General features: G+C 40.0%; 1 protein-coding gene across 5 annotated transcripts in view; it reads right to left on the reverse strand.

The window, feature by feature from the left end:
* Nucleotides 1-10640, reverse strand: part of ATP8A1 (ATPase, aminophospholipid transporter (APLT), class I, type 8A, member 1) — a 203180-nt gene that overhangs the window by 90605 nt on the left and 101935 nt on the right. For all 5 annotated transcript variants that reach the window (XM_014548692.1, XM_014548694.1, XM_014548695.1 and 2 more), the window contains 2 exons: nucleotides 720-858; nucleotides 172-236 (listed from right to left, as the gene is read on the reverse strand). In XM_014548692.1, coding sequence (XP_014404178.1) covers nucleotides 172-236; nucleotides 720-858 — 204 coding nt within the window. The remainder of the gene's footprint in view (nucleotides 1-171; nucleotides 237-719; nucleotides 859-10640) is intronic.

Raw genomic sequence — 10640 nt, forward strand, 5'->3', positions numbered from 1 at the left:
CTGAGACCCCTCGGGGGATGTCGGAGAGCTGGTTTCAGCCCGATCCCCACAGGCCAGGCTGAGGGACCCCACTGGTGCATGAATCTGTGCACCGGGCCTCTAGTCTGAATATAAAATACTACAAGATGACTATGTTGTTCAAGAATTTTTAAAAAATAGGATTGTACTTACATCAAGAGAGCCTTCATTTATCACAATCATTCCCATGTTCTTCCTCAGAAGTTTGCAGGAGTGTCCTATGTCCAAACATAAAGTGAATTAATTGATGTAATACATTCCTCTCAAGAGATGTTATGGCAGCCTGAGCTAAGAACCTGTTTCCAAAAAATGAATTGAAACTGGCAACCTTCTTATTCCCATCTCAGAAATAACCTTTGGTCAAATAAACAATACACAACCTGCCATAATCCTAATTTCTAGACTTTCACAGATAACTGCGGAAATGTTATCTACACGTGCCAATTGTGGATAAAAAATGGGGGTAGGCAATGATACAAAGGGGAGAACGGGTATTATGTGGTTACAAGAGCTACGATATATAACCACTGTAATTTTAAAGAGGCACTGGGGCCATAAGTTGAAAGATAAGCCCAATAATATAAATATGGACTTCTTAAAGTATCAAATCTTTCAAATCTTGAAATATCTCTAATTTATCTTCTATAATGTATCAAGCTGTTTAAAAGCATCACATTTAAAGTCTGAACTAGGTGAATTACCAATGTTAATGGCAGTTTCTTGCTTGTCCCCGGTGAGGATCCAGATTTTGATGTCTGCTTTCATGAGCATTTCTATGGTTTCAGGCACTTGATCTTGTAATTTATCCTCAATGGCTGTAGCTCCAAGTAGCTGAAGATTCTGGGAAAATAAGTGGTAAACATTTGAAGAAAACCAGTTTAGATCCTCTAAGAACAAAACACTGAAGTATGCATATGCTTTTAAAAACAAGACTAATGGTAATGCATGGGCTCTGGTGTACATTCCAACTAGCCCATTGAGTTCTCTCTCTTAAGGATCCCTGATTTTCATCCAGTGCTTTTGGCATGAGACTGAGGCTAACCCGTCCTACCTTACTTCTCTCTAAGCTAAGAAACAGATTCTGAAAATAATAGCAACAACAAACACACTATAGAAGGGGCAAATCAAGTCAGTTTAAAAAAAAAAAAAGCAGGCAGCTACTAAAAACACATCCCCCTAAAAGCAATGGGGGATACAAAGGGGACATCTGTAATATTTTCAACAATAAGATACATTTAAAAAAAAGCTAAAAAAAAACAACAAGCCAAATCCAAATGTTATTAAGTATTGCTGTACTTGAGACCATTTTCTTTTCAATATATTCCAAATAACTTCTACCCAACCCAAATCCAAATGTTATTAAGTATTGCTGTACTCTAGACCATTTTCTTTTCAATATATTCCAAATAACTTCTACAACTATTAGAAGCACTTGATGCATGACTTCTTAGTATACAAAATATAAGACAGGAAGGTAAATTTCCTCCTTTAAGGAGACAGTATTATTTTGGTATCTTTAATGGAAAACAGATTTGAAATCTATCATAACCTGATGAATAATTATCATCAAGAAGTTTAACAATAAAAAGGAAGGGCAGTTCAGCATCAACTACGCCGACATCACAATGGCTGTATTTCAATGTTTAGACAATGATTCTATCAATTCTTTTGTGTACTTTCAGGGCATTTGAACCTAAGTCATTCTGGCCTACATCCCAGGGACGATCAGGATATAGCTGAATTTCAAATGCCACATACTCTATGGAGACGTGATCAGATTTTAAGATGATCATGGGGACAGTTCAGTAACGCAAGCTCTCAAATTTTTCTAAACCAAAAAATCCTTTTTTTGTAATATGTTTCACCAGTAGATACGTAGATAATGTGAGAGCCAAGGTGTGAATACATTCATTAGAAAGATATAAACAAGTATATTTGTCTATTTTCTCGCTCTACTCTAAGGGGATAGATAAATGAGCTCAGGAAGTACACTGGTATTCATCTAATAAAAATAAAATGCATTGAGGAGATGACATTGAAAACATATTTGAAAGAAGAGAAGCACCTGTTTTGCACAGTTAAAAAGAAAGCGATTTTCAAATCAGGCAAAAATAATATAAAGGACCAAGGGGGCTGGACCAGCAACGTATATGCTGATTAAAGTTACAAGTTAACCTTGAGGTGTGTTGGTGGCTGCAACAGGAATTTCTAAAAGGTAATGAAATAGTCTGAATATTCACGAAACCGCACTGGGTTCCCTTGGATGCCTTTAAAGGAAATACTATGTTCCAACGCCTGTTAATTTCCCCCTCTTTCCCACTAGCTCCTCGAGAACAGCACTTACTGCTTTTAGTGAAAGTCTCTCCATCTCCTTTCCTTTGGCCTTGGTGTCCCTTATGGTGAGATTAGGATCTTGAGTGATAGGCTGCTCTGGCTCTGGAAATTCACATCTTTAGCCCCACAATGATCATTAGAAAACTCTGTGTGCTTTTCCTGATCATAACACCGGAGTGTTTAGGCCGTAATCAATTTCATCCCAAACATGTATTACCTTACACAGATGGCTACTAATGGGCACTATGGGAATTACATATTCAGCAAGTGTTGAAACGTGATAAAATTCCCATGGCATTTATGGAATTAAAAAAAAAACACCCAAACACTAATTTTACTTTCAAAATGTCACTCCGCCAAAAGTTATTAAAGTTTCAGGTTGATGACTCCTTGACATAATATAGATTTAGTTATCACTGAAAAATCATGAAATAATATTTATTCACCTAGTAAAGCCCTCAATAATCTTATTTTCTCTTTCATATGTTCATAATATATGCAGAGTTCTTAAAAAAGGGCATATAAATGTAAAATAGCTACCCTAGTGAGTATAAAAAACTTCACAAGAGTACTTAAAAACTGTATGGTAAAATGTATTAAGATGGGTTTAGATAGTATGTTTTTTTCCCAACACATGGATATTTTGTTAAATAACAGAACCTCAAAATGACCTATTTCTATATTAGCAAATATTGTTAGCACTTTTTGGTTTTTAAAAAGTTTGTGATATATGCTATGTTGTTGTTTTTTCCCCAACACATGGATATTTTGTTAAATAACAGAACCTCAAAATGACCTATTTCCATATTAGCAAATATTGTAGCACTTCTTGGTTTTTAAAAAGTTTGTGATATATGCTAAATGAGAAAAAGTGTAATAAACTCATATCAACTTAGGCTTCAGATTGCAACATAGACAGTGTGGCAGAAGTCTCTTTAAAGACAAATGAAGGAATAATACCAATAAGCAAAGTTTTACCACTGGAATAAAGTACTAATAATATTTGGTAATCTTTTTTTCACCATGAAATGAGATTGTGACAAAATTATTTCCTTACTGGAGGAAGTGTCCCAGACGCTAAGGGCTTCAGATTTATTAATTCAGTTAATAGCTTTGGGAAGTTTGAGTCAATTATCTAAGGTCAAACAGAGGCACAGACGAGCTATGATGGTAAAAACAAAATCCCCAGAACCAATACCCGGCCAAAGGCAGGGCTGGGAAGTGAAACTGAGATTAAATGAAAGTCAGAATTTCATTCAAATCATCCGGCGTTTAGACATGCCCCTGCTCTTCAGTCTTCAGTGGTACTTTCTTGCTACAAATGGGTTTCAGCCTCAGTCCTGAGCCACACCTGCCAGGTGCATCTATTTCCCTGCCTGCGGGCTAGGCACCTTTTGGGATTGGCTCCATCCCAAGCACGCCTGCACGCCCGCATTCATTCACTCGCAAATGCACACGCAGGTAGCACAGGGCAATATGGTGGGATCCAACAGTGAGTTCCTTCCTTCATGGAATTTGTATTTCAGAGGCATCATAAGAGATTCTTTGCATCCTCATCTGCTCCCCTCCCTGTTTTCTGATTGTATCCCCTTGCCTTTTATTGGTACCTGTTTCTCCTAGACCCCGCATGCCTGGCTGTAGTTAAGCCCACGTTATTAGACTGGCGGTTTTCTGAATGACCTGAAGGGCTGATTACACAGAGATCGGTGGGCCCTGCTCTCAGACTTTCTCAGTGAGTGGGTCTGAGGTGAGGCCTGTAGGTGTGCAATGGTGGCAATGCTGCTGGCTTGAGAACTGAACTCTGAGAACTGCTCTCTAGAGCAAGTGACCATTTTTTTTTCCTGTAAAGGGACAAATGGTAAATATTTTAGGGTTGGAGGGCCAGACTTTCTCATCTGCAACTACTCAAATTCTGTCATTTAGCATGAACACAGCCAGAGATAATTTGTAAACCAATGGGCAGGGCTGTGTTCCAGTAAAACTTCATTCGCAAAGATAGGCAGTGGGTGGGTTTGGCCCTTGTGGAGTCTGCCGACCCCCTGATGCAGAACGCTATGCTAGAGAGGAGCCCATCTCTGCGCTGGGCTCCATCCTGACTGGTTGCTATGGAGATTCCCTTGGGCAGGCCCTCCCCTTCCATCCTGGCCTGAGATCCTCTGGGCCCAGTTCTCTTTCCTCTCCTGGCAATCCTAAACTACAGACAAAGCCTCCTTCCCTGTCACACAGGATTACCACCAGAGAGAAACCGCTCCCCCTAAAAATAATCACATTGCTGTATGTTACACACTCGCTTCAAAGTAAACACAGAATCGTCTGTGCCTACAAAGGATAAACACAGGAAAGAGTATCTCCTTAGTCTGGGTGGCTCGAAAACCCATCCAACACGAGCTAACCCTTGACCTTCAGTCCTAAAGGAAGAGTTGAGTCGGCCAAGCAATCAGGAGAGGTGGGGGAGGGAATTCCAAACAGAGAAATCACATGTGCACAGACAGAGGTGTGCAAAAGCCTATTATGTTTGACAAGTTGCCATCTAGTCAATATGGAAACAATAAGTGAAAGTGAGGTGTGGTGGCGATTTAAGTAACACTGCTTTAATGGGGTTGCTCTGAGATGCAACGGGGTCAGTCATGCCAAACTTTTTCTGAGTAGTATGTCAGGAAAAGATGAGGCTGGAGAAGCCGGCAGGGAAGGGAAATGGTAGGGTGTGTGTGTTATGCCCAGGTCCCAAGGCAAAGGGCACCTAGGGCAGAATTCTCGAAGGGGAGGGACAGAATCAGACGTAAGTTTCAGGAAGGTTCGCTGGTGGCCCACTGGGGATGGACTAGGAAGACTGGAGGCCACAAGACCATGTCAGAGGCTACTGAGACCTCTTTAGCTTTAAGATATGGTGACCCTGGAACAGGGATGTGCTGGTGGCTGTGGGATTCGCAGTCAGTTCAGGGCTCCCCTCTGCTCTGCATTCCACCCGGCATCGTTCACCCTTATGCTTTTTCCTCTCAACATCTTTTAGCACAACCACGGGGTCTAATTTAAAAGGAGAGAACCTCATATCGCTTTCCTTTCAGGTTAACCTGGGTGGCAGTACATGAAGACTAAGAGCCTTAAAAGTTTGGAATGGATCATTGGCCTGCCATCGGTTAAGTGTTTCAAGGCCAAGAAGTAGGCTTTAACTTGGTGCTTTTTGAACCATAGAAATTATATTTGAACTCTCACACAGCTAAGGGTTTTCCAAACAAAGCCAGAATTCACACACCCAGCTGAAAAGAATCAGGATTTGAGAGGCGATTGGGTGTAGCCTGCAAAAACAACACATCCATCTTATCTGAGTTGAGAAGACAGCAATACCCAGGGCGGAAAGTCTACCACGAAGCGTTCCTAGGAGGAAATCTATCAGGCCAGCAGGGAGAAGCATGGGATTGGAGGAGTTCTAAGGAAATCTTAAGTACTTTAAACAAGAAGATTCTAGAGACGAGTTGAGGGAAAATTATGAAGAGCATATTTCCAGCTTCATTTGAAAGGACAGGAGTACATCCCATGACACGGAGTACACAGAAGCTAGGCTGCCTTGCTAAGTGGATGTATCCTGAACTCGTCAATGCCCCCCGCCCTCCAAGGGCCCACCTAGGGATCACACAGCTACACTTTTGGTCAGGTTCTGTTTTCCATATCTACTCTGCTTTATATACATTCTTGCTTTCTTCTAAACCCAGCTGGCAAAATAGCATGGAGTTCAGACAGAGCTGGGATTTGAATCCCTACTCTGCCAACCACTGGTATGTGTCCTTCAGCAAGTAACTTAACTTACCTAAAAACTTCTCCATCAGCAAGTGAAGGCCAATGACACGAATTTAAGAAAGCTGTTTTGAGGATGAAATTAGATCAGTCCTCTCAAAGATTTGTGTGTGTGTGTGTGTGTGTGTGGGTATAACAGTATGCTAGGAAAAAATGTTGAGTACTTATTTATGACACTGCTATATTTTTGTATAACATATTTGTGCTGTTATTAATAAATTATATACTACATTAAAAATGCAAAAACAGAAATTATAAAAAAAGATGACATCACACATAAGCAGAAACAGAAGTTGAAACAGAAGTTATAACATTTTCTTGCTCACTCCAGTGGATCGTCTTGTGTATCCGATTCTAGAGGCCCCTGAACGAGACAATCAGGGTAAAGAGCCAAGGACTTGGAGCTTAGTAGATGCTCAAAAAGTTGCAGGTCTTATTAGCAGACGAGCTGACAGACTGCAAATGTTCGTAAGCAAACAGTGAAACAGGAAACTAATGGAATGCTAAACCACCACATCACCAGTACATCATGCAGATTTTCATCTAGTACATGGCACTTTTTAGTACAAATGAAAGTGATATTTGCAGCTACTTAGAAGTGGTACTTTTATCTGAAGAAGCATTCCATTCTAATACAGAAGTTACTGTGGACTTAGCAGTCATAAATGTTCAAGAAAGTCCTGTTTTCCATTAAGTTTTAGGTTTCTTTAGGAATCCTCCAAACCACTGGCTGCCACGTGTTGCAAAGGGCACTATACTGTTGTATTTAGTCACGCTGAGCGTAATGGTTGATCTATCTTATGCCACATCAAGGCAGTCTTGAAAAAAAAAAATCCCAGAAGTGTTGACCATATTTTGGGGAGGAGTAAAGGAAATAATGTAAAAAAGATCACTACCTCAATGCCCAATCTCAGTGCCCAGGGCACTAAGCCCTGTCTGAAATTATATTTTCAGTATATAAGTGTAGGCCTATCTCACACCATGAGGATTTTTCCTTTTCCCCTGCTGTGCCCCAGGGCCCAGAACGGAACCTGACATGCATCTGGCCATTTGTTGAATCTTTCTCACTATATGCTTCTCACATTCACATATGGCATAACGTGAGGGACAGGTTTTTTAAATGATTGAGTTTAAATTTCTATAGAATGCATTCTTGAAAATTATTAGCTCCTTTTCAAATACATCCCTACATTTTGAATGTTTTTTTAAAAAGTATATTTGTATTGATTTCAGAGAGAGAGAGGAAGGGACAAGGGAGGGAGAGAGAGATACATCAATCGGTTGCCTTGCGTATGTGCCCCAATCAGGGACTGGACCCACAACCTAAGTATATGCCCTGACCAGGAATAGAACCGGCAACCATTTGGTGCACAGGGTGATGCTCAACCAACCGAGCCACGCCAGCCAGGCTAACATGTCCCTAAATTAATCCTTAGTGACAACACATTGATACCAACATCCTTGATGTACAGAAATCATGAACTACATTAGTAACAGGAATCAGGCTTCCATTAAGCAAGCACCTTCTAAATAAATGTAGCTTCTGAACAAATCATTTACCTGAATCATTCATTTATCTGTCTATTATTTATTCAGTGATTAACAGAGGCCAGAGAAGCAGGCACTAACGATACAGAAATGAATACCATAAAGACAGTCCCTCCCTCATGAAGCTTCATTCTAGTGGAGGACACACATTAACCATAAATTAAAAAAATGTGTGTAAAACACAATACTGCTATCTGACTCAAAGGACAGCTAGATGATGCCAAAAATACAGCCTTCTGATTACAGGCATACCATGGAGACATTGCAGGTTAGGGTGCAGACCACCACAATAAAGTGAATGTTCCAATACAGCGAGCCACATGATTTTTTTGGTTTCCTAGTGCATATAAAAGTTATGTTCACACTATATTGCAGTCTATTAAGTGTGCAATAAAGCATTATGTCCGAAAAGACAATGTACATACCTTATTGAAAAAGTACTTTATTGTTAAAAATTGCTAAACATCATCTGAGCCTTCGGTGAATTGTAATATTTTTGCTGGTGGAGGGACTTGCCTCAGTGTTGAAGGCTGCTGACTGATCAGGGTGGTGGTTCCTGGAGGCTGGGGTGGCTGTGGCCATTTCTTAAAATGAGAAAACGAGGAAGTCTGCTGAATAGATTCAACCTTCCTCTCACTTGAACACGTAAGGGCCACTATAGGGTTATTGATTGGCCTAATTTTAATATTGTTGTGTCTCAGGCAATAGGGAGGCCGGAGGACAGAGAGAGAGAGATGGGGACAGCTGGTCAGGGGAGCAGTCAGAACACAGCAGAAAAGGAAAGAAGAACTTTATCCGAGGAAATACTGCTTCAGTCACTGCCCAATCTAGGCAGGTCTAGTATCTCATTCTCTGCTCTGTCGTTGCTTTCATAAACATGAGAAGTGATTAATTTGTAATTTATGCAATGCTAAAGATATAATTGAATTTGTCTATTGAAGCAAATAAATGTAACAAAATTTTCAAAGACTATATTTACCACAAAGGCATACCTTCGTATTTCAACCAACGGTTTAACTATGGTATCTTCCCTGGAAGATCACTGCCCTCTGTACCATTAATTTTCAAAGGAACCCAGCAGTACAAGTATGAGGGGGAAAATCTACACATCTTAGAAATATGTTGGAATAAAGGTAAAATAGCAGATCAAAGAAGGTGAGAAATTACAGAGAAGCCACTGGTATTGAAGCAAAAAGCTTCATAATTATTCGGTTACTTATTTGATATTATTCCTGACCAAAAACAAGTAAATGTATGCTTAATTTAATTTCAAAAAAAAATCTGAGTTTTAAAAATATGGACCAACACGATAGTGGTTTCATAATCCAAAGTTGCAAGTCCAAATACATTAATTATCTTTCAAAAGAATAAGGTTAAAGAAGGAAAACAGCTCAAGTGTGCTGTGGGGAAACATGAGACAACTGTAAATTCTCTCAAGCTGTGACTGAGAGAGACAAAGAGGTGTTACCGTCCACACACCCAGGGGGACGCGACAATTCTCCTAAAATGGGGTCAGGACACTTCAAGTACCTGATACGACGCTAATAACCTGTTTTGCATTTTAACAATATTCTTGTTCTTGAATAATTTTGCCTTCCTGGTAATACAGGTCACCTCTTGGCCTGTATTTAGTAACAGAAACAAGATGGTTCGGTACCATCTTGAAATAATCTATAGCATGAGGATTCTTTTTTAAATTCGGAAAAGTTTACCGTCGAAATGTGCCCAGATTGTACTATCTTGTAGCAGAGATGAAGTTTTATAGATGAATGTGAAAGTCCTAAATCTTCTCATCTAACAGTGACCGTCAATAGGGATAACAATACCCGAGGACTCCCCCCCCCCCCCCCCCTTTCCTCCTCAATGCATAGTGCTTGCAAGTGACAAAGCACAGAACCAAGGGACAAATGTCAGTATCTTCTTGGATGTTTTTGGCCTATTTGCATTTTTTTTCCAGCTATGCTAAAAGTTATAGATTCCCCAAGGGACTAAGGCTGTTATTTTAAAAACTGAATTACTTGTTTGAACAAACATCGAAGGGATAAGACAGACAGCAGGGTTTAAAAGTACAACCTTAATCACATTACAAACTTTTCACTTCTTTTGTTACATGTGAAAAATATTCCTGTTTTCAGGAAAAGCTCTACAAATCTTTCAAATTTTGAATGTCTTTATTATGACACTCCATGAACAAGTCAATGGCACTCTGCATTATTCATTCAAATAGGCTCAGAAACACCCCATATTTCTGACTTTTGCTGAAAAGTGAGGGAAGATGTCCATAGTCATTTTGAGAAGCACATGTTCTACACACTTCCCACCCAGACGGGATAGTATTAGGTTTGTAAGCTGTGCTCAGTGGAGCCCCAGGGTTGTGCTCATGAACCACGATGAGGGCAAGGTGGAGGTGGAAGGGAGACAAGGTGGGCTTCTCTGAGCCTCTCCGCTCTTTAAGCAGAACAGCCTTACTTTTAGCTGTTACATACTAGGTGTACTGGTTAATAATGGCGGATTTTGTAATCAAAGAAAACACGATAATTTCAAGAGAAACATCAAAAGTGCTTTATTCAAAGTAATGTCCATCGCTAGCTACACATTTCCCCCATCTTTCAGGTAATTTGTGGATACCGTCCCAATAGAAGTTTTCTTGTTTTAAGGTAAACCATTCAGAGACCCAATTTTCCACTTCTTTGTATGTTTCAAAGTGCTGCTCAGAAAGTGCCTGTGCCATCGATAGGAACAAGTGGTAATCTGAAGGAGCAAGGTCTGGTGAATATGGTGGGTGGGTTAATACTTCCCAGACAAGATCTTTTAACGTGTCTTTAACTGGTTTTGAAGTGTGTGATGGTGTGTCATCATGATGCAAAATTACTTTGCAGTGTCTTCTGGCCCGTTCTGGTTGTTTTACGATGAAAGTGTGGTTCAAATTGATTATTTGTTGTCAGTAG

This window comes from Myotis brandtii, unplaced genomic scaffold (assembly GCF_000412655.1).
Source record: "Myotis brandtii unplaced genomic scaffold, ASM41265v1 scaffold520, whole genome shotgun sequence".
Lineage (NCBI taxonomy): Eukaryota > Metazoa > Chordata > Mammalia > Chiroptera > Vespertilionidae > Myotis > Myotis brandtii.